The 25,978-nt window shown below is 40.9% G+C and overlaps 1 protein-coding gene across 1 annotated transcript in view; it reads right to left on the reverse strand.

Moving 5' to 3' along the window:
* HYDIN (HYDIN axonemal central pair apparatus protein) overlaps window positions 1-25,978 on the reverse strand; it is a 2,950,008-nt gene that overhangs the window by 2,805,697 nt on the left and 118,333 nt on the right. Inside the window, exon 2 of the mRNA XM_086945295.1 lies at window positions 4,856-5,003. Within this exon, the coding sequence (XP_086801421.1) occupies window positions 4,856-4,987 (132 nt within the window). The 5' untranslated portion in view covers window positions 4,988-5,003. The remainder of the gene's footprint in view (window positions 1-4,855; window positions 5,004-25,978) is intronic.

A 25,978-nucleotide genomic window follows, 5' to 3' on the forward strand; every position in this document is an offset into this window, starting at 1 on the left:
TGGCAAAGGGGTAGAACAAACAACAAGACATAAGAGAGGAAGACATAAGGTAAATATGCCCACGGAAGAAAGAGACAGTAATGAGGTCCCCTGGAAGGAAGTCATAACAATAGACTGGAGGGAAGAAGAGTAGGCAGTAGGACACAGAAGGGAAACTAAGTCAGTATGTGGAAAAGACACAAACAAAAAAAAGGCAAAGATAAAGAAGTGACAGCAAGAAGATACAGAGAGGGAAATGCAGTCTTTAGAATAAGAGAAAATGATAAGACAAAAAGGCACAGGGAAAATCCCTAGGGCATTAAGGCAAAGAGAAAGAAGACAGTGCACAGTGAAGGAAGAGGAGGCAGACATAGAAAAATAAAAGAGACAGCGTAGCCGTAGACAATAAGTAGGGCATGAAGGCAAAGGAAACTGTTTGTTAAGAGTGCAAAGGAAAGAAAGAGGATTTGTATCCCAGTTGTAGGACAATGGAATGGCATGGAGAATGAGCAACCTAGTTTTCCTTGTGTGCAAAAGCGTCAGAGTTTTGGATGAAGGCGGTTATGGGAGATGCATTAAAGACATTACACATAGAGAACAGGAGGGCAGCTTTTATGTCAGGAGATGGGTCACTGGGTTGAGAGGAGGTGATTGGTCTGAGGTTGCCGGGGCAGATTATTCTTTGATTGTGTTTAGAAGTCTACATCTGAAGATTGTGGGAATAGGATGTGTTGGGTGTTCTGTGTTCACAGAGTATTGGGGTATGTGTGATGTGTTCAAGTTAATGTGCTTGAAGGAATGCTCTCAAGTGTTGGAACTGGGGTGTTCTAGAGTACATGTCTAGTGAGGCCTAATGGAATGGGTAACAATATATAACATGAAAGTGCTTGTGGAAGAAAAAAAATGACTGATTTGCAGACTTTAAATCACCTCCTGCATGTGATCCGGCTTCAATTTGATGTCAAGCAGTTCATTTTGGGGAGAGGATAAAACATTTGTGCTCGTCAGTAGTAAGGAGCTGTAATGAAGTACGAAGTGAGCATTCACACCTTTCACATTATTTATGCCTTTGGTAGTAGAGTCAATCTGTGGAAAATCAGTTTAAGTACTATTGTTTTGGTGTAGATGAACTGGACGGGTGGTTGACTGAGGGAGGACGTATTGAGACGCAGTGGTGGCTACCGTGAGGGCTGGCTATGTGTTTTGTCCCTACCCGTGTCAGTATAGGAATAGCAGTGTTCCAGGTTACGGTGCCCAACAACCTTGATTTATGCATGCATTATGCTGTTAAGTTTGCTTAACTGGGGAGTGTGCATAACATTGGGGACAAGGGGGCTGAGAAGTGAGAGCTAGTGTTGTAGCCAGTAGAGCTGGCTAGGATTGTATGCATGTTAAATCCTCGGTCATGTTAGAAGCTTTTAGCGTCTTCAGAATATCAAAAAATATAGTTAAGATGAGGAGATTACTAACTGAGGAATTGATCAGGTACAGTGCATTTTAATATAGGACATGGTGAACCACACAATTATCTTTATCTGAGATAGTATGTTTCAACACTTTTAGGCGCATCTTCAGTAGGAGGGTGACAACACATTTAAATGCAAAAATCTCACAGAGGTGAAAAGCTAGCACAAATGTTGCATCACATTTAGGTGAAAAAACTTCCAGTACAGACGAAAACAGATTGGGTGTAAAAGCTGCACCTCAATATGGCATCACATTTGGTTGATGGCGCATTAAGGTGCCAAATCACAATCAATGCAAAACCAGCACGAGTATGCATACAGTAGAGGAGCACAATTCATGTGACTATGCAAAATCATACTTGGGGCAAAATAAGTCGTATTGTGTTATCACAGCATATAGGGCATAGGTTTCGGAAGTCTATGAAGTCACCTTGTGCTGTGATCAGTGGAGAGAAACCAAAGTGTCTGGAAAGGTGCTTTAGATATATGGATAGCCCACAAGGTCCACTGCATGCCAGCAGTCACACAATAACACAGCGCAGGTCGCCACCTTTCAAAAGAGAGAGCGCTAATCATGGGAAACCGGGGCCACGGTAACTAATCAACCTGTGGGCCCAGTGGGTGCAGCAGAGAGGGGCACCTTTATTTTTGGGTAATCTGCTTTACTTACCCTTTGACTTTGAAGCAGAAAAGTATATCTAAGTAGCTGCGTTACCCAACCACAGCTTTTGAGGTGGTGAGTGGACCTGCAATAGGTATATATTACACACTCACCATATGGTACTTAATTACTGAAGGACCTGCATGAGGAAACCTTGATAAACAGAGTGCCCAGAAGTCGCAAGGTGACCGCAGCCCAGCTGCTCCGAAGGAAGCACCAAGCGCATCTTCTGGGTAGAAGAGCTGCAAAGACGTAATTCATTGAGATATGGGAGTGCCTGCACCGTCCAAGGCAAGTGACATGCCCAAGCATATCTGTACCGTCCCTACATACCTAAATGAGCAAGGAGCCAATTGGCATCACTCCTCCAGAGAGGGAGGGTCTAGTTTTATTGGCAAGGGAAGAGAAAAGTGACTATTACAAGGAACTTGGTAATTCATTGGACTGCAGCAGTACTGTAGTCCTAGATACCAGTGGTAAATGCCAGTATCCCCCACAAGATGTTGTTCAGGGACTACATACTACTCCAGGGCAGCACGTTAAAGCCTCACAGTGTGCACACAACCCTATATTAAAGTTCCAACGCTGCCATATTGGTCTGTAAAACGTCAGAACTTGGAGAAACCATTCTGATCAAACTATTGATCGAAATGAATCATAACACACAAGAATGCCGAAATATATCAGAGGATTTCCTGTGTTTGATGAAATACGCTACAGGAGACTGATAATTCTTTTAAAAAAAAGAAAAAACTGTGGTCTAAAAGAAAATCATTGGACTTTGGAAAGGTTCCTTTTAACTGTCAATGACTTCAACCTTTGGCAAGAGTGAAAAGCAAGCAGCACTAGGCCACCTCTGTATTTGCCAGCACACTGTCCAAAGCTGGAAACTAAAGATTTGGTTACACACAAGTCAAACACATCTTCCATCTGCAACCTCAGACATCCAAGCATGATATATTAAGCTTCTAATACTGTCCGAGTATACTTCCATCCATATCGGAGTTAGAGTGGCATTGCTTTTCCTCACCTGGTTTCCGGAATCCGACTTTTAAATATCGTCATTATGGGGATATGTAGAAAAACATCCTTTCTCCTATGTTCAAAACTCAAAACTGTGCTATGAATGAATGTTTTACGACTGAATTGCGGTTGCAAAATGTTCATTTTTTACCAACACCTCAAGGGTGGTGGTAACCCTTTGCAAATGGAAAGGGGTCACCAGGGGACCCCCTTCTCATTTGTGAATGTTAAAGCATGTATTTTTTAATAGCAGACAGTGGGACCGCTGCCTACTCTTTGAAAAAGAAACTTAAATGTTTCATTTTATTTTTCCAAATGCATCCAGTTTTCCTTTAAGGAAAAAAGCAACATTAAAAAAAAAAAAAAGAGAGAGGATTGCTTTATTAAAAAATAATCACAGACATGGTGACCTGCTGACCGCACCAAGCCTCCACCACTGTGATGACTTAAATTCCAAATTATTTACAAATTGCGACCTACCTCATTAACATTCAGTAAAAAGCGCAATTAGGAAATCGCAATTCCTATTTTTTATACATATGGCCCGATGTTTCTTCTGGCTGCTAGCATAGAAAAAAGAATTCTAGAATACCATCGCTGATGGACATGGCTTACCATTCCCCTTTCCTCGACAAGAAAACACTCTGATACCAGAGAGAATTTAACGTGATATGAGGTCTGTAGAACTCTCACAAGAGATTTAGATGAAAAAGTACTCTTAATGACTACACTAAGAAGGTTACAACTTGTACATAATATTTTGACACATAATTATATTGTTTTAAATCACTGATGAAGGGAACACTGTTTGCGAAACCAGATTTCTGCGGTTTGTTGTTTTCCAGCACTGTCATTGGCTGTGGTATTCTGTGGAGGGTTTGGGGGACACAATGTCAGACAATGGCACTGGGTACCATAAAAGAACAGACAGCAGAAATATGGGTTTGCTTGAGGACAGACAAACCAGGGTGCATCGCAAGCTGGTATGTGTCATTAAGACTATCAAAGAATCTCCACAAAAGGTTGCAATGGTTTTAATTAACTGAGCAATAAAGATTACTTACTTTCCACAAAAGTAGGCTGCTGGAAAATCAAGGATCATAGACAACATGAAGCATTCCAGCATTGCCTTTGCGACCAAATGACTAGGACAAGTAAAGCCACCAGACTCAAAGATGGGAAATATATCCCCTCTATATATGAGCAAAAGATACTTGGACCTCCAGACTAAAACCTCCTTATTTCCCATAGATGCGAAGTTAAGTAACTTCACAGTTACACTCGTTGCAATCCCTTGTCAACAAACTGAAGTTTATTTTGATTCATGATGGAAAGTAGAATGATATTAGCAGGTTGTTGGCTCTTGCAAAAAGAAGAGGCCACGATGAACTTTCAACTCTTAAGTGTTCTCATTGTTCCCCCACAGCAGGGAAAACTCCAAGTATGTGAGTCTGTAAATAACAGATCAATGAAGTGAAACCGCTATTCTAGGAGTAAATATTGACTCTTCAAACAAAATAACATGAAGAAAACACTGTTTTCATCCATATTCAGAACGCATGTTATTTCATGCTACTTAATGGCACAAAAAGAAAAATTATATATTTCAAAGCCGTATTACAAAGAAATGCTTGCTTCCCATTAGCCTAGCAATGTGTCTGGGAGACAGTCTTACTCACTTGTTGCACAGACTGCCTTAAAAGGGATTGACCTGTGAATGTCTTACCAATATTGTTTCTTCATCCCTTGTGAGCTTTGGATTGCGAGGTGGCACTGTTTTTCTCTGGAGTCCATCAGGCAGCTGAAGGGAAAGCCCGGTAATGGAGTCCAAAGACCCATGTAACTTGCCTGTGGGCATTTTGGGGTTAGCTCATCTGCAAAAAAAACAAAAAACATAATTTATGGTTAAATGAAAAACTGCAAGGAGGGAAAAACTTGGTACTGGATCACTGGTATACACTTAGCCAATGACCCTGGTATAAGACATTTACACTCAACAGCGAAGACATGGTTTTAAAGTTTTAAGCCCAGAGGAACCAAAGAATCAACATTCCCAAAGTCAATTCATGTGTGTTGCTAGCCATTTTGCAATCAGTACCATACTACCTAGACACGAATATCAAAAACAAAACTGTTTTGCCCCATCACTAAGAGCACCACCATCAAGAGTTGTGCATTTATTTGGAACAGGTGCAGGAAACGTTTTGATCGAAATTGTTGTACAAAATGACAGCTTTTTGGTACTCAGAGCTTTAGACAGATTTAGTTGTTTACTTAGAGCAAATGCTATTATGGAATAAGGGCATCATTTCTTCTCATCAACAGCATACTTGAAGATAAAAACTAATTTCAGTTACACCTATTGTTAGGGATATATTTACAGGTTTACACTGAATGGCAAAAGACTGGTGTTGGTTTAAAGTAACAGGAGATAGTCTTTTTGCCTCATTTTGATCACGTGTGAAGATGAATAGCTCTGACGGCTGCTGGAAGGGAGTTTCAGGGAGGGGGACAGGATGTTGAGCAGGGTGGTTTAGGTGGAGTAACTTGTTGTTTATTTTCATATCTCAGGTTGGGGTGCATCATGTTAAGATGGCAGAGGCAGGTTGATGATGTTCCGTTAATTGCTTTGTATGTAAGAACTCGTAGAGGGGCTTTATTCTAGGTAGAAAGTCAAGCAGCCTGGTTACTATATTGGGAAGCAGGTATGTGCCCGGGGAGATTAAATATAGTTCTGCTGACAAAGTTTAGAATGTTGTCCAGTAGTAGAATAATGGGGGAGGTGAACTAGTAGAGATCTGCAGTGGGCTAATCTCCCACTTACTAGCAAGCTGACCAGCACGTTGGCTGTGTGGAATAGATTAGAAGCACAGATTTTTTGAATGTTTAGAATCTGGTACCTTACAGCAGTGGTTGTGGTTGCAAGAAGAGATTCCACACAAATGGATATGTTAAAGACCCAAGATTCTGTCAGAGGACATTATGTTCATGGGGTTAAGACAATGCAGATTGAGTTAGAAAGATAAAATGAAGCAGAGGATTATAGGACACCAGTCTTTAACGAGCTCACCATGAAGAAATGCAGGGCCATCCAGTAGCATAAAGCTGTTAGTGGTAAGAGAAGCCACAAGAGAAGATGATGTCACTCACCAAAGAGGGTTTTTATTGAGTTTTTGCAACATAATGGTAACAAAGTGAATATGTCCTCCGGCAATTACAATGTTGGATATAAACATATATCGCATATTTATAAATTGAACAGGAGAATGCATTAGTAGATGACTTAGGGCAAGACTACAAGTAGGCTCAACCAAGTAAACCATACAGAACCAATAATAGCAATTGTGCTAGATGGTAAACAATTCCCAATTTATTTGTAGTTCGTAGTGACAATGACACTAGATTGGACATCTCAGGGGTAACTGCCATCAAAAATCAAGTACAGGTGGGAAGTTGCAGCCACTGGGAGTATCCGGGATATGTTAATGTGGCATCCAAAATGACAGCAATGGATCTTCCCACTGGATTTCTGCATCGCTGATTCAGCTAAGCTAACCACTACCTCAATGCATTGTTGCACCAAGGGTTTTCTACAGATTCCCATATATTCCTCCAAGCGCCTGGCAGCCCCCTTTTCCAGTGCCGAGCTCTCCACGTCCACTTTCCAACTGATGTGTGCCAGGCCACTTGGTGACTTCCAATGCAGTGCAATGTCCCTGCCAGCTAAACCCAGGGCCAAATCTAAGAACCTGTTGCCAACCTTCCTCAATGCTCGTCTGCTATACAGGCCTAGTAAGTAAATCTATGCAATATGGAGTATTTGCCTTGCCAGGGTTCTCTCCAATTTTGAGGTGACCATTAGCTAGAAACATGCAATCACTGGGCAGCTCCATGTCAGGGCACGTTTAATATGCCAATATCAAAATAAAAAATGTAGAGCAAAAATAAAATTAGGATAAGAAGCCAAAATTAGAATTAGCCAAGTCAATGAAAGCATTATGCATTTTATATGCTAATTAATATACCGTGATGTAATAAATCCTAATCAAGCTTCAAATGTTGAAAAAAGAAATGATACTGTTGAATTTGGGCTATAAATGAAAATTGGGTCATCTTAATGACAAATCGAAACACCCTTTATCTACAAAACCCTCCTTGAGGCTACAAAACAGTTAAAAACTGCTTTATGAAACCGTGAAGCGTTTTATTTACCTGTAGTACTTATATGGAATAGGTACTCTAGAACACATCTCTACTGAGAACTGGAAATCATGAATCCAGATCAGAACCCTCTATTAACTGGAAATCAGTACTTCAAATGTTATCTAAAAATCCAATACCCTGTCATGCATTCCTTTGACTGCAAAGGGTTCCAAATCTTCAATATATTCTTTCTCTGTTTAAGGAATGTAGGCATGCGACTGCAGTGGAGCACTGTAAAAGGATTCTAAACTCCAACCAACTGCTTATCAAGCATGGCCATATAACTCCTTAACTATGTCCACCTCTAAAATGAAAAAAATGGGATGGTTTCCACTACCCAACAATGTAAAAATGAACTGTAGGGTCTAAGATTGTCTTTTATAAAATCCCCTAGGAAAACTCTTTTTGTACAGCAGTTACTGAAAAGTAAACATGAAAAGATCACGTTCCATATTGTTTTCATTCTTAATACTGTCAGTTTCTGGGCCCAATTCCAGCAAATTGGTGTTCATTCTCTTAGTTTTGGGATTATGTTTCCCAGAATACCTACATCCCGTTATTCTCCTCGGAAACATGACTATTCTGCATTGAATGTGCCTTAGGTTATCCAGCAATGCTATGGGGTCCATCAGCAGGTTTGTAAAAGGAACCAAAGAGTATTATACATGTTACATGTTTGAATAGGAGGTAGTTTCTGGAAGGGTGGTGGATTCCCAATAAATAACACCAGTGATTGAAGGAATGAGGGGCCCTGCTACTGGCGACTAACAGCAATGAACAGATATGGAACCATATGATGGAATCTGCTTTTTCGGGTGGTATCACCAATACACAGCCAGTCGAGCCAAGACCCATGCTCTAGTGACTGAAGTCAAGAACACAGTGCTACAGAAAACAAGGGATTCGTACTGATCAGTGAAGCCATGCACAAAAAGGTATGAGAATCACAGTTTCTAAGTGGGGCCGAGGTTAACAGTAATTCAAAGGTAAAAAGCAGTGATAGTCCTGTGTGTTAGATGATATAAACTTTGTCTAGATTAAGAATACACGGAAATCATTGCAAATGGGCAGGAATTTCAATGACGCAATTGAGGAATGTTGTCTAAAAAAAGGGAGTGATGTACAGGGAGAAAGTACACATTGTGCAAATGCAGCTCTCCAAAGGCATTATGTATATAGATCTCATTATATTGAATACCCCCCTCCCAACATTAAGATGAAGCTCTAAAGAAAACCTGCGGCAGTTATCAACAGCTTGTGCATGCCTCCTTATTTACAGCCTAGAACAGAGTACTTTGAAACTATTACAAAAGGGTAGAATGGAGAGAATGAAAGAACATTGTTATATCGTGTATGTTTTTTTGGAAGATTTCCCTCCTGCTTCTTCATCCCCGTTGGGGTATTCTTTAAATGTGGTCTTAACATTTTCACTGTTTACACAGCAATACTTCTCAGAGGATGGGATTAAGAATATGACGTCTCAAGCAAAATGTTTACTTTATTTTAGGGTTTTATAAAGAGTTACCCATAAACCAACTTGTGTCAGTCAGCCCACTGTACTTAATATAAAAAAATTGATTTATATATAAGGAAAGAGAGAAGTACATCATGGGTGACAAAAGAAAACGGCAACACAGTTCTACAGTAAATTTAGATGAGGCGAAGGAAGCTGGAGAGAAGGAACCACAAACTGAATGAAGTAATGCTATATCTAACACAAAAGATAAACAGCTGGTAGAATGCTGGAAGACTTTTGGATCAAATCAAAACAGTCATACACAAGCAGTAGCAAAGCTGACAGAGCCAAGGTGGCTACCTGCATTGAGGCAAAGCAAGTACATGGAAGGCCCATGAGGGCTTACTCGAGCAGCGTAGTCTATGGCTGAAGGATGGAAAGACTGCCCCTGCAGGCAACTGAATGATAGATACACAGATGAGATGGGTACAAAGTTAGCATTGGAAGGTTGGAGTCTTCAGGAAAGGACGACTTGGACAGCATGGGACACTCCATACAGTGACTCTGGGTTTATCGTACTGTATGTGCTAAGGAGCAGAAAAGAAATGCAAAAACTAGGGAAGGGATCGAATAAATGCTTAAGCACAAAGAAACCTGTATTTGGTGTTATATGCGGTTTCTTAAAAGAATTCTGGGAGAGAGTAGTAACATGCATCAATGATATCACAGATAGGATCCTCCAATGCTCGCCCCCCGTTCTGTCTGTTGGTGTAGGGGAATTCCCCCACCCGGCTAAACACAAAGCCACTAACAGATTTGTGGACCTGGCACTGGTACTAGAGAAACGCGCCATTACTAAGAAATTGAAGGCTGCTATTGGCCCCCAGGTACCTCAATGGAGTGAGACCCTGCTGAGGTGGGTAGGCTATGAAGGCATAGTACTACTCCAAAAGGTAAGGAAAGGTTGCTCCCGATAGATAAGGCTAGAGCCTTGGACGTGCTAGTGGAATGCTTGAAATACCCTGACAAAGACATAGCCGGAGAGCACTAAATGTTCTAAATCACACATACACAATGACTGAACTTGAGCGGGTGGGACACACAGATGGTGACTTTGATTGGAATAACGGGAGACGTGGATCGACTATGAGAGGATAGGGCCCGAGGGTAGCAGGAGGCCCCAATCTATCCTGTGTTCTAGGGGGAGGCAGAGGAAGGGGGGTGCGAGATTAAGTATCAGGATGCCGAATTGATTAAGTGAACTGCATTGCCATGAAGCTAGGAAATAATTTCCAGAGACGCATAACCAAGATATGATATGTAACTATATGTGCTACTGTAATTAATCATAGAAACTTTAACTTGAATCCTTTACCGTATGCAGCATGTTACAAAATACCAATAACATTTGTTTAAAAAAAAAAGTAATTTCAAAGAAGAAGAATTTCAAGGAATACCATTACTGTGAAACCATTTCATCTGAACTTTTTAATGCAAATTTTATGAATGAATGACATTTACCTTTTGGTAGACACCAATCCATAGAATGTCTTTTTGGTCGAAATTGGCTTTTAAATGCTTACTTTATAAGTGTAAATGCAATGGCTGTAGGTCTTACTTTCAGAAACGGTTTAGTCAACGATATTTATTTCAGGGCTTCACTTAAGGGACCAATACTTTGTATGTATATCTTTTACATTGTCAAATAATTACTTTGGATGCTTTGAATTCGCTGACCAATCATCACTTGTATTACATGTAAGGGGGTCCCAGTTGAAACAACTCCTTGAACACAGAAACTGGGATTTTAGAAAGAAAGAAAACAATCTTTAGAACTCTATATTTCGAGTGATGTTTTTAATTCACATCCTCAGTTGCAGATCAGTTACATGTACATTTATCAAAATGGTAAACTTATTCTTGTTGCCCAAAGAGGGAAGGGCGTGGGAAAGAGGGACAGGTAAGGGAGGTAGAGTAGTGAGGGTGGTGTGGATATAGAAAAGTTTCAAAAGAAATCACACATGGTCACATGTACATTTAGAAAATGATACTACAGGGGCATATTCACATTGCCATTCGAGTATTTCTCTACAATTGCGTATTCCTATCCCAGTACATTAAACACAGCCAAAAATGATCTGTTGCTGGTGGGTATCGTCACTTGTTAACACTATCAGTTCCTGCCCTCCTAAAACCGCTCACCATACTTACACTACACTCATCCCTGAAGCCTAGAAGGCCTTTCTACCCCAAAATCCACCATCCCTGAACTATAACATTTCTCAACACCCTTGCACTCCATCCATCACCGAAGCCTAAAAACACCTCCCTCACCTAAACACCACTCATCCGTGAATCCCCAAAACCCCTCAACACTCCTATGCTCCACCCATCTCTGAACCCTAAAAACCCTTTTCTATGCACAAACTACAATTATTCATGACCCATAAATGCCCCTCATCACTCGAAACATTACCCAACTCTAAACCCATAAACCCCACAATAGTCCTAAATGCCACCTTCATTCTTTATAATTTCCTTAAAATGGTCTTCCTTTAAATTGGTTTTCCATGAAATTGGTTTCTTCCAATGTGGTTTCTCCATTTTCATAAATCATTAATTCACACAAATCAGTATGTGGGATCATATGTGAAAGGTGGAGAAAGAAGTTTAAACAATAAAGATGCATGGTGTCATGAATTCAGAGTTTCGATTGCAGAATCATCAGTAAAAAACATTGAAGGTAACTGCTTGCCCATGAAAGATTTTCAGTTTTTTCATATTTCTTTAAACAGGACCAAGGAAGAGTGCCAAATGAAATTCAGGTGGCACAGTTCCATATTTTAGGGTCTGACTCTGAGAAGTACTAATTAAGGGGTTGTCACTCCTTGAAACATGGATTTCAAGACGTAAGCAACAACTGCTGAAAGCTCACAGGGACCGCCTGAGAGAATGGTCTTGCTGGCAAGGTAATATATGATATTGAGGTAGATGGATATGAACATCAGGCAGACTGTGTTAAAGATACAATGAGCTGCACAATAAAGTACTGCACTGATTGAGTTCATATTTAAATCAGCACTGTTCTCAAAAAGGTACTGACTCAAGACAATATTGCAAGCTGGCTCATTACTGGAATAAAGAAAAGTGTCAGATGAATGCTGTTGGACTAGCCTGAGACCTTAGGGAATGCGTACGGAATGCTTCAGGGATATGTACTTCTGAATACTGGTTTACCTGCACAATTTTGACTTTTCAAGTGACTACTTTGGGGGTGGGAAGGGGGCACAGGCCAGTTGTTATCCCCCATTTGGAGCAGTCAAAGGAGTTCCAGATAGGTCAGGTCAACTGGAGTGTTATAAATAATTGCCATTAAGTCACATCTCGGAGTATCAATATGCTTTCTTGTGGGATAGATGTTTTAAACTAAATATAAATAAATGTTAAATTAAAACTATCATTAGCAAAACCAAATAGGTCTGGCGTTGGCTGCCAGCTATTTTCAAACGCGCCATGGCGAAATGGTGATTGCTGAATAAATCATTGTTGGAACATTTGGGTCTACTCCTGCCTTATTTCGCGAGGAACGAAGTGCTGGGCAAGCTTTCAGAGATATATATATATATATATATATACACCGGATCACAGGTAATGTAGCATCTATATTGAATTCAACAGAGGTGAGCGGCATGACGCGTTTCAGCGTTAAATGCTTTCTTCACATGACTTCTTAGTTTTAATTCTCAATGTCCACTGAATTATACAGAGCGCCTCACATACGATTGGTGGAGGCACTCTGTCCAGCAAAGAGAGGAGGTTTTACTGAACTCGTTACTCCGAGTTCACGCTGCAGACACGTACTCGTAAGTACAGACCCAAGTGGGCGGGGTCTGCAGCTTCACTCAATTCACCTGGAGCCATGATGAAAAAAAGGTACCCATTGCCCGATCCATCGTCACGCCGCTTTCTGCCACCACATTCATGGATACCAACAAGTGTGTAAATGTTGGCATCGAAGTGTAGCCACATCCCAGAAGAATAATGGCCTAGTTCCTTGCAGCGGCATGTGTTAAATGCTTTCTTCAAATGCCTTCTTAGTTCTTAACTCGGACTTAACTCCCTTTCGACCGCCGTCAGTATTTATACCATTGATGCCTAAAGACGCAATTGACATCTTTAGTGACTGTGTTGTGGAAGATTTGAAACAACTAAATAGAACTGTATTGCAAAAAGACAAACAAAAGAAATACAAAGAAAAGCAACACTCAGCACTTATGCGTAAATTACAGAACAATGGTAACATCATCATAAACAAATCTGACAAAGGAGGTAATATAGTGTTTTGGCCTCGTGAACTTTACATGCAGGAAGCAGAAAGGCACTTAGGCGACTCAGAATGTTACAGAAAAGCTGCATTCAGTGATCTCAAACGCATTAAGGAGTTCATTTTTAAAGAACTTTCCCAATAGAAAAGAATGGGACTCCTAAGTAAAAATGAATTTTGAGAATGACTACCCTACCACTCCAGTATTGTATTTTATCAGAAAGGTGCACAAAAACCCAACTTCAGTGCCTGGGAGACCGATAATATAGGCGCAAAAAGGATTATTGGAACCAATGTCAAAATATGTGGATTACTTTCTACATGAATATGTAGAAATCTTACCATCACACATACGTGACACAGGCCATTTTTTATCCAAAATCCAAGGAATAGAGTGGAAACAAGAATATGTCCTTATTGTTATGGACATATGTTCACTTTATACAAGTATGCAACATGTGGATTGAATAGCAGCTGTTAGACATTTTTTTATCAAAGCGAAACATTGCATTTTATCATCATAATGAAATGCTTTTCAGTATGATCAACTTATGCCTTAATAACAACTACTTAATTTTTAACAAAGAAGTGCATAAACAGTTACGGGGAGTGGCGATAGGAGCGTGCTTTTCTCCCAGCTTCGTGTGTCTCCACGTTGGCTGGTGGGAGGAGCACGTCCTCAGAACCACCCATAAGGAACTGTATGAAGCACATGGCAGACAGTGGTGGCATTTTATCGATGATGTGTGCATGATTTGGGAAGGATCTATTGAATCTGCTTATGAATTTGTCAACGTGATTAACAGAAATGATCTAAACTTAAGACTTACAGCTGAAGCAAGTAAGGAAAAAGTACAATTTCTTGATGTTGAAATCTATATCAAACAGGATACCATTCACACAAAATTGCACAGAAAAGGTACTGCAGGCAATGCAGTACTACATGCTAGCAGCTCCCACCCAAACCATCTGATAAAAAGTATCCCCTACGGGGAATTTTTAAGGATTAGACCATTTGTAATTCAGATGAAGATCTTAAACTCTGTCAGAAAGAGGCATTCCAGACATTAAAGATTCATGGGTATAAGGAGAGAGATCTAAAATTGGCCATGAGTAAAGCAAACAACCATACTAATGAAGGGGATTTACACAGTGCTTTGAGTATAGATACCCCTGGCAGGAGCTACACAGACCAACCAAAACGAGGAGACACAGTGAGACTTATTACATCTTATAGTCATCAGGAGAAACAATTCAGGAGGATTATATACAAAAACTGGCCCATTGTTAAAACAGATTTAACTATGTCGCAATTGGTGCCAGAATTACCTGTGATTACCTTTAGACGTCCACCCTCTATGAGGGATGCATTGGTATAAACAAGTCCTGAGATCACTGTCTCATCCAATTGGCTAACTAACAGAGAAGGCTTTTTTAAATGCAGCTCGTGTCGAGCTTGTAAGTTTGGGAAAAATACATGTGAAGTGTTAACAACATTTTAATCCAAGCCTATGAAAATCAATAACCTGTTAACTCGTAGCCCGGAGTTTGCAGTCTATGTGTTAGAATGTTCATGTAAACTCAAGTACGTAGCTAGTACCAAACTACAAGTTTTTAATCGCATACTGCAGCCTTTGAGCGCCATAGTGAACAATGACCCTAGTTACCCGGTGGCCAGGCTCTTTAAACATGTACATAACAATGATCTCAAAGATTTGAGTTACTTTGTGATCGATTCAGTGCTGAGGTCACTCAGAGGTGGTAACAGAGAGAAGAAGCTTAGGCAATTAGAGTCTCATTACATACTAATACTCAACACAAAAATGCCTAATGGTTTGAACACAGGAGAGGATCTGCATAATTTTTTTGTAACTAAATCATGTATAATGCACTGTATTCATAGCTTAAATTGTATTTAATCTAATTTATCGTTTCATATTTATTCCATAATTTTAGCCTAAGTTTTAGACGAATTTGCACTATTGGTTTTATCTGGGTTCCCCCTGCTTTTACCTTTGGTTTTACTTGTCCTTTACAGGGCTGAGACCGGGCGATTTTAGAGTGGTTACTGTATATGTTTTTAGATATCTAGCTAAGCTATTTCTCCCTTTCTGTGATATTGACAATAAGGATTGCTATTTACGAGGTCATTTACATATAATTTTTTGCACTAGTAATCTAAGCCTGGCAATTGGCGGTACTCCCGTGAATCCATATTTAAATGATCTATTGATATGCTCATATTTTGCACTAATATTTACTGAAAAGGATAGTGATAATGCACTTGCACTTTAAGATATTTCGTAGATTAAATATAAATGTATAGCAACATACGGTCTTTTCTCAGCGATTATGAACAGTTATGGTTTTTAATATCTGGTGATAAATAAGGACATGATTTTTTTACTAAAGTACTAGCATTTTACTTTTCACTGTATTTTGCACGTTATAATGCCTGTTACAACATTCAATTTGATTGTCATTATGTATAAATTTTATTTTTTGAAGTATTTCTTTTAGCTTCATGCTTTTAGAAAAGGCAGGCTTGTTACACCAGATTTTTTCACTATTGTCACTACTATTTATTGCTGATAGCCCTTGGCACGTCATGTGATCAATACAGTGTTTCACTGTCGAAACATGCAATGCTGGGCACTTGCTGTTGAAGAAGCTGACATCTATGCAATAAATTGCACTTGGAGCTAAACAAACACGCTGTGGTCCGTACCTGTTTTTTGGGGGAGCTCAGGTATAAGAGGATTGTGGATATCTAGATATACATACATATAGAGCAAGAGACTTGGCTTTTGACAAAGACCGTGTGGGTCGAAACGCATCAGCCTTCTGATTAAACTTTTCATGCCAACGATCGTTGGGAGTGAGAGTCTTCTTCCTGTGTGGTATACTGCACCACATTGTCTCTTGCTTCATATACAGTGGATCCTGCTCCTACTATCTCTTACCCAGTCTGTGAGATGGATGAGGTCAGAAGAGGACAAGACGACAGACAACAAGTTATATAAATATAACAAAGACAAAGACAAAGATGCCAGTAGTCTGTCCTACATTGTAATTGATTCAATACCCGCTAATGAGAGAGGGGGGGACACGATTAAGAGGCTACGCAAGCTTGAATCGTGGTACATTGTAGAACTAAATTCTAAAAGCCCATACGGATTAAATATTGAAGAGGATCTGTATACGCACCTATGAATTATGACTAATATTGAAGTGATGAATATCTTCTGTATTTCTGCTTCCTAGGGAGTGCCAATCATTTCTTAATTTAAAAAAAAGCGGCGATAAAAGAAAATAAAGAAGTTTCACCACACTTGATGTCGTCTCCTCTCCATATTTTGTGTTGAGGTTGGAATATATATATATATATATATATATATATATATATATATATATATATATATATATATATAACCTACTGGCGGTCGCCAGTAGGTAGTTATAGTTAGGATCTACTTTCCATTGGAAATCCGCAACATTCTATTGGGAATAACTTTGGCGCCGGTGGACGAATCTTCGCGAATTTCTCAAGAAAATTGGTTCTTCAGGCAGGAAGCGCCTTGGTTGTTGATCCTCCTCCTCTTCTTCCTCCTCTTCTTCTGGGCCTCCAAGAAACTGTGGTGGACCTTCTTTTCTTGGTGGTGGGGGTGCACCAGCTGCAGCAACAAGTGATGCCATTGTTCGATCAAAAATAGCTCTTGCTCTCTCAAAGAAGAAAGTAAGAATGAGGAAAAAAGGAGGGGGCTTTCATTATTTGGAGAAAAAAAATGATGAGAACCAATGAAAAGTGTTATTTACAAATCACATGACCCGATGCGCTTACGTTACGCACTCCGGCGCGCTTATGTTACGCGCTCCGGGCCGCGCCGCGGAGCGCTTCCGGGTGCGTTTACGCAGCGCGTCATAAGACACATCGCGCGGCTACGTGATACGTCACGCTTACGTGACGCGTCACGATGTTTTCGATCGCGACATTGGCGCTAACGGGACGCTTCCCGGTTCGCGCACCGGGGCGCTTCAAAATACTACGCTTTCCGGGGCGCTCACCGGGGCGCGCACCGGGAGCGCTCCAGGGCAAAAAAAAAAAAACAATATACAAAAAAACAAAATTTGGAAAATTGTAAGGACTGGTAGCCCGATGTGCCTTTGCTATGTCTCAAGATATATGCTCCAGTTGTTTTTAAGAAAATTAACTTAAAAAAAATATATATTGGGCTACATTGGGCTATTAGTTCCCCCTCTGCAAACGCGGCAGGGGGCTGCGTTGCAGAGAGGTGTAACAAGGGGCATATCATTACACCTCTGCAATGCAGCCCCCTGGCGCATACTGGAGGTTCCAGGTGGGCTAGTTGGCCCCAGGGGCCCCCAGTATGCAAGGGGAATTAGTTCCCCCTCTTCAAACATGCAAGGGGGCTGCGTTGCAGAGAGGTGTAAAAAGGGTCGTGGCTTCATTACACCTCTCTGCAATGCAGTCCCCTGGCGCATACTGGAGATTCCTGGTGGGCTTTCAGGTCTTATATAGGGGTCGATTAGGATCGCGGACGGACTTGCGTCTATCTGCGACCCCAGAGCAGGAGGGAACCTCCGCATGGCATGCGGAGTTCCCTCCTGTGCAATTAGGATGTGACCGCCACCCTGGCGGTCACATCCTCCCAATGTTAAAAATGCACGCATTGCATTTGCATGCAGAAAGAGGCAGGCACCGCGCGGTGCCTGCCGCTTTCTGCATGCAAATGCAGGGGGGTACCATAGGTACCCCCCATGTGCACCCCCCACCCCCCCTTCACCTAGGGGGCCCGCAACGGGCCCCTGCAGTGAAGTTCCGTATGCTTTTCCGCGGCGGAAAACCCGCCGCGGAAAAGCATAATTTACTGGCCATCCTAATATGGTGGACGGTGTCTGGAAGACACCGTCACCATATTAGAGCTTTTCCGCCGCGGTTGTAATCCGACCGCGGCGGAAAAGCTGCGGACAGAAACCAGGACCCACCAGCCATCCTAATCTGGCGGTGGGTCTTTGGTCAGTCCGCTGCGGTTTTTCCGCATCCTCGGGGCCGGCGGTGGCTTCCGCCGGCCCCGAGGATGCGGAAAATCCGCAATCATAATGACCCCCATAGTTAGGAATTAGCATTAAAAAAAACGTTGAAATTCACTGAAAAAACCATAGGTTTCACACCAGTTATAGTTAGGAATTAGCATTTAAAAAACCTATGAAATTCACTGAAAAAAACCATAGGTTTCACACCAGTTATAGTTAGGAATTAGCATTTAAAAAACCTATTAAATTCACTGAAAAAAACAGGTTTCACACCAGTTATAGTAAGCTGGAAATTTTACTGACATAAAACCATTGAAATTCCACGTTATAGTTAGTTGGACTCACTATAACTTGCGCGTGTAATGCACTGCTGATGACGTCACATATTACATCACTCATGACATGGTCAGTGACATCACTCATGACATCACTGATGACACCATCCTTGTGACAGAGTGACAGACCTCCTTTCACTGTAACCCTTGAAACACATATTGAAAAACAGAAACTAAAATTTTCAAAAAAAAGGAGATACCCATACCAGTTACAACAACCAATTCAGTAATTCCACCATTTATATACACATCCACTAATTCACCAACAATTCTATATAGTCACTCTTACATATACTCACTCATCATATGTAGTGATACACCTATACATCCTGTAACACATCAACAGTCTTCCAAAAGTTGCTCACACACATTCTCACACATGCAAATAAACTATTGAACATCCATTTATTTGCATATACAGCTATACACACACTACCACCTTACTTCTAAGGAAACTTACACATATTTACTCTCTTAAACAATCACTTATAGAAACACATACTTATTTAAACAGGAACTCTTACAATCTCTCACTCTCACATATACTCACTTATATACATCAATACTCACATATACTAGATTAAAACATATGTAGTTACTGATAAAGACACTAGTGAGACAGTCATTCACTCACTAACACACACATATACACACTCATCCATCTATACAGTCCTGCACATATGCCGTCTTCCAGTTAACCAATCAATTTTTTTTTAAAAACATCCATTAAGACACTTATTGAAACATTTATTCTTCCATCGACCTTTACATATACATATATAAAACATGCTTATTTTTCAGAAAGACACACATTCACTGGATGGTGTCATCAGTGATGTCATGAGTGATGTCACTGACCATGTCATGAGTGATGTAATATGGGACGTCATCAGCAGTGCATTACACGCGCAAGTTATAGTGAGTCCAACTAACTATAACGTGGAATTTCAATGGTTTTATGTCAGTAAAATTTCCAGCTTACTATAACTGGTGTGAAACCTATGGTTTTTTCAGTGAATTTAATAGGTTTTTTAAATGCTAATTCCTAACTATAACTGGTGTGAAACCTATGTTTTTTTCAGTGAATATATATATATATATATATATATATATGTATATATATATATATATATATATATATATATATATATATATACACATACACATATGCACACAAACACATATACACACCAGAAACACCTTTTGCTTTCAAAAGATAACATTGCCACAGTAGTCGTCGACACAGAAGAGAACTACTTTGTGAGGATGTGGTCCTTGTGAATGGAGTCATAGTGGAATTCTCTAATGGCTTATAATTGGGAAGTCCTACTGCCCCAAGCTGTACTGAAAAACATGACTGGCAACAGCCCAATGGATGAAGAGGGCTGGCTGAGTCTGTACGAGTATAATATTTTATAACAGCCAATAGGCTTGACTGACATAATTGAGCGAGAGCAGAAATATAGTGAATTCACTGGACAGGGTCAATCGTGTCACATTCCACACGGGCAGGGTACACCCCATACCATTCCTATATAAGAGGGTGTCTTCTATACACACTCACCACTAGACTACATCATCGTCCCTTCACACAATGTAAAACGGATAGCCCCAGGGATACAATGAGAAAAGCAATTAAGAGTCACTTCAATATATCGCTCCACCAAAACTTTTCTTAATAGATTTGACCTTACGGATGCATAACGAAATTATGTAGCCAAGTCAGACTCCTCACACACAGCATTACATCATAATTATAGTAGTGGTTGAAGCGTTTGGCGCTGTCCAAACCAGTCCACTCTTCACGAGTGACAAATAACCAAGAGAAAAGAAACAGTATTCAACCTATATTGTAACTGAATTATATCGAACTAAAAAAAGACAGGTTTGGGGGAAGGGTAAGCTTGAATTACTTTATCGTATTTATGTACAAAATATCAAATGCAGGTTCTTGACTAGTTAAAGGGAATTACTTATTAACCGTTGGTTTGAGTCAGCAGAAGTCATCGTTATGTGACGTAGATAAAATAGTTGATCTTTTGAGATGATAAGCAGTCTTATCAGTGTATTGGTAAATGTAAAATGGGGGGTCGAGGTGAGAGATTATTTTTTTTTTCACAATCGCAGTCTTTGCAAATTGCACGTTCAGATCTTCCATTATCAATTTCCTCTAGGCACTACTTGGCCGTAACTGCCTAGGCTACAACAATAACGTTTCACAACTGATACTATGCAGAAAAAATCTGTTGCAAAGTCTGTTTTTGAAAGTTATTTCTCATTCGGCGCAACATATTTAAGTGCAGGAATCATTAAATGCTCAGAAGGCTGATGCTAGTAGAAATGGTTGCAGTTAGGCCTTGAGGCAACTTTGGAGAAGATGCAGCAGTGTGGGCATGAAAAACGGGAGCATTTATCCTGCGACAAACACTGCTCCCTTTACAGAGTCGGATTACAAATTCCTCGTAATTTTAAAACACAATCGTAAACTTCTGTTCACGCATGGGTCAAAACAGAATTACAAGTGTTAAGGTATTTAACGCATCCAATAAATATTGGATGCGTTAAATAACTCAACCATCGTTAAATTTCAGCAGTAAAAGCATTCCAAAATTTAACAGGGGAAAACATATGGTATTTATTTATGATGCGGATTTTGGTTTATTAAATACTAAAACCCCTATGTTATTCCCCAATAAACTCATAATCGGTTTTAATTATCATATCCGATAAATAACGTACCCGTGGTATCATTATTTATCAGGGGTGAAAAATAACGGCTTAGCTCGTAGTCAGGGCTGCAATCTTTAAAATTCTCAGCTACAAGTGCGTTATCAGGATATGCAGAGCAGAGACGTTCGGAGGAAACCAACATTTAAAACAAAAAGTATGTCATATGGAGGAGGGATAGCAACAAAACACCATTAGAAGATTCATAAAACCCACTGAGTCCCCAGCATCCTCCTTCTTTAACTGCTTGTACAAAGCTAAGCAATGATAGCTTTCACAAACCATATGTGACAGAAGGGATGTAATAAGATACGATGTTTAGAACAAGTAAGAGCATAGGCTGCAATAGGCTCACTGGAGACTGATTAAGTATTGCACCTGGGATGTTTTAAGCCACTTCCTTACAGAAGCAGATTCTTGTCTACTGTTATGACGGCGGAAGACTATGAATAAAACATTGCCACTGAGCTCAAGAAATTAGAGGAAAACTGGAGAAAAAAAAGAGTGTCTTGCTTGTGCTGTTGAGGATTGTGGGAACATCAGAGTAATAAAGATGGCCTCTTTACTCCTGGATAGGACTGGCGAGACCTGCGGTATCTAAATAGCAACAGGTCACTTGAAGTGGACTGTGAGGGAAAGGGAGTATTATGGGTTGCTACACTACTCCTGGAAATGACTGTGAGGGAGACTAGAGGAATAGCACAAGGTATCCTCATTATGGCAGGCTCCCAGCGGCATCAGGATTGGCTGAAGCTTTCAAAATGGCAGACTACGCTCCGGTGGATCCTTTGATTTACCCCGGCCCACCAAAGCATTATAGGGTGTCCTTCCGGCAGGTGGTGTAGCTTGTTGGCAGTAGTAGGGCATGGCCAAGCAACTTAAAGGCCTGAGCATAGTTCAGTCTGTGCTCACCTACAGCCATCTCAGCCGCCATCAACTCCTTGTCTGGATTGCCCACCGTGGAATACTGTTCACTTTGTTTGGTTTTTATGTATAGCTTTTTCGAGCCTAAGAATATTGTGCCATGGCCTTGATTCGGCACACGCCGAATTCTGGATCCTTGTTCCTGAAGTGACAGTTGGTTTCTTTTCCCAAGGAAATTTGGGTTAGGGGCAGTGTAGTGTGTGGGCACTTCTAACCTTTTCAGTGGACTTTCTGCTAGAGACAGTAAATCAACACACATACCGGCCCCCACAGACACTGCGCCAATAGTTGCTAGTCATGTTACGTTCAATGAAATAGGCTGGTACAGTCAGAATACTGTGCAGTAGAAAACAAATTGCTAGGCTTTTAATGGTAGGTCGGCAGGTGTTTCAGCACCAGTTGGGGCAGATGTGGCTTCTCACAGTACGGATGTGCCAAACAGGGGGGTGGGGGTATTCATAGGCAAGTCAGCCCAACCTCAATGCAAGATTAGCTACTGAAAGTAGAAGAGTTGTCCCCTTCACTTTCTAAGGGTTTATTCTCAGTATTGTGTGAGGAGGTGAACCTATTAAAAGCCAGGAGATTGGTAACCATGCTGGGGGTTGATCAGCATGTACAGGGGACAGCGTAACAATAGGAACAAATGATGGACGAAATACTGAACAATGCGAATATTCACCCCACTCACAAAGATCTGAGTTTAATCCATCCTACTTTTGTTCACCACAACGCTCCAGTTTGGACCCAGCCATATGCAAATCAGTCTTGACCCTGCTCCTCATGGGAATAGTCCAGCCTGAACTGCTAAGCCAGGTGCTCCCTGGACCGGAAACAAGCATCCTGGAACCGGTTTTGGGGTATCACTACTCAGCCAGGCTAGCTTGAATCCAGTGGCGCAGTGAGCACGGGACCCACGTCTGGGCATACCCTTCCCACTAAGGGCAACAAAAGCAAAAGGAACAAATGATGGATGGAATGCTGAACAATGCAAACATTCACCCCTAGGCACAAAGATCTGGGTTTAATCCATCATTCTTTTTTATGGTGTAGCAGTGCCTGGGTCAGGCTTGATCAAGGGTTGACAGTAACGCCACCAGAGGTGGCGCAGAGTACTGGCATGATCCAGGGATGAGCTTAGAAGGAAGTGGGGGTGACAAGCAGGCTTGCCCAGGCGGCCAATTGCCTGGTGTGCAGGGCCACCTACCTAATGGGGTTGCAGTGTAATCCAAAAAGATGTTGTAGTGCCATCCATACTGTAAAAGTCCAGGGATAAAGAAGGTAATGTAAAAAGTAGGGACACACCTTTGCTGGTTATGGCCCACGGCTATGTCATGTCTCCCAAAGCCAACTGGGATCCTTATGTCAGACGAAGTTAAGGAGACGATACATAAGTGACAGATTTTTTAAATATTTGACTGGATTACTGAAAAGCCAAGATTGAATGAGTACTCTCACAAACAATCAAAGCCGAAGGTTCAAAAAAGACAAATTGGACAAAGGGTATCCACCAGAATTTGTTGGATGAGAACTTCCCCGAGTTGAGCTGTCTGTCAAAAGAGAATATTGTGTGCTCAGGAGGTGTCTGGTGGGCAGGAATTGCTGAAATACAGATGATTCATAAGGGATAAATTGGTGAAGGGTTTCACTGGATTACTGAAACTCCAATAGTGACAAACTAAATACAGTAAGGAACACTCACACAAACAACAAACGCCAAATTTTGAAGACATGCTCACAAACTGGATAATGGGCTTTGTTGGTTGAGAAATTCTCTGAGTTGGGTCTTCATTTATATCAAAACAAAAAGTTTGTCCTCTGGAGGAGTGAGGCGGAGGTAGGAATTTCTGGAAAGAATACGACAGGGCATTTAGGAAAAGAAGACGACTAACCATGGTGTATTTTGGGACTAGACAGATGTTAGTGCCTGGTTGAAACACATGATGCTGACAAAAACCTGCTCCGGCCCAGCAGGATCCTGCAAACGTAAACACAATTGCTCCTTTTATGGAAATCAAGGACACGCTGAGTTGCAGATGTTTTCAGCAATCTAAGGACAGAGTCCTCCAAAAACAGAGAAGTGGACCAGTTAATGACAAAGGTGCTTTTCTCCGTAGATATGCAGGCTATGAACTAGTGGTTGAGTATTTCTCCAGATTTTCAAGCAGCTCAGCAATTCTACTATGTTTTTTCTTTTTGATTCAGGATCCCAGCACTGGGTATCATTGGTGAATCAACATGCATGAATCAGTCTGGGGTAGTAAATGTGCTTGTTGTTAGACAGAAGACGGAGAAGAGAAGAGTTGGAGGGGGGGGGCTGCTGGTCTTTTTTGGTTACACTCTTCTAGTCAACTTTGCCTGCTCTCCACTTGGTGTGCTGCCTGAAAAGGAGTTTGGGGAGTATCACTTTATTCAGAACCTCCCTGCCTCAAAAGAACAATTTGTTAATGACATGATTGAACATGCACTATGTTCAGTTATATATATCTATTTGGACGAGGCGATTGCTGTGCTCCAGTCTGTGGGGCTTAGGGTCCTCCTTGTGATGACGGACACTGAGTCTGCGTCCAGACTTCTGTAGCCCATAACTATGAATTTCAATTTGATGCCCGATTACAGCAGAGCCGGTTTCTGTTTTTACCCTACCCAAGGATGCATAATTAAAATATTTGTCCTAAGGGCGAATATCCTGGAGGTAGTTTTAAAAATTCACTCGCAAATACACCACGTCACTAAAAGAAACCAGCTCCACTGTAATCAGGCGTCTTAGCACACCTAAGATGCATTTGGCATCTTAGGTGGGAACCCAATGATGAAGCGTGCCACCAACTAGTTGGCGGGTGAGGTTTCTTTTTAAAAAACCTAATGGTTTGTCTGAGACAAGAGTGAAAGACATGTATGACAGTTCTTTTTTGTACTGCAATACCTGAATGACTTTTTGTTCCTAGGCCCATTGATCTCAGTGCTCTGAAGCCAGTCAATGGCAGTGTGTACACAACTGTGGACAATTTGGGTGCACCTTTGGCAAGGGAAACAACCCTGATTTTCTGGGCTTTGAAACAGAAACCCTAATGGGGGGTACCGATGCTTCCTGAAGTGACGTATCTGCATCTAAGCAGTTCATTAAACTTTGCGTTGGGGGACGCCAGATTATATTGTATCGACTGAAGGTATTAGTGGGTCTGTTGAATTTTGCACTATTGTTTATTTCTATGGTATGCCCTTTGTACAGATCCATAGCTCAGGCTATTTTGGGCTTTAATTCCAAGCAGACTGTCAGAAAAGGTAGAATAAGTTTTTATGGTGTGGTCCTTGTTCTTGAAGGGTTTTAACAGCGCTGTGGTGTGGCTGGCCCCACCCCGGCCAAACCAGGAATTGTGACAATTTACTGTTGCGACAGGAAGTGTGGGGTTTGTGGCAATCATAGTATCTGAATGGTGAGAAAGAGAAAAGGGGCACCCTGTATTTCAAAGGGCCTAGGGTAATGAAGACCGGATGTAAAGCAACGTTCAAAAGAAATTCACTCGAAAACATGAAATACATTTGCTGAGATTATTTAATTCAATGACCCTTCTACCACAATACATGTTTATTAAAGATTTGTCAAATGTAATCGTTTCGTACATTACATGCGTAAAGAGATGTGGAAAGTGGAAAAGTGCTACAGGTTAAGGCGCAGTGAGAGTCAAAATAAATTAGCAATTTGCGAATAAAAAACAAGCTTACTGTCCTCATAACCAAGAAATGCCGCCTTAACCATCAAGACATCAATTACAAAATAGAACCCCACATAAAAATAAATTAGCTAATACGTTTCTCAAAGTACAT

The sequence above is a fragment of the Lissotriton vulgaris genome, chromosome 12, assembly GCF_964263255.1.
Source record: "Lissotriton vulgaris chromosome 12, aLisVul1.2, whole genome shotgun sequence".
Lineage (NCBI taxonomy): Eukaryota > Metazoa > Chordata > Amphibia > Caudata > Salamandridae > Lissotriton > Lissotriton vulgaris.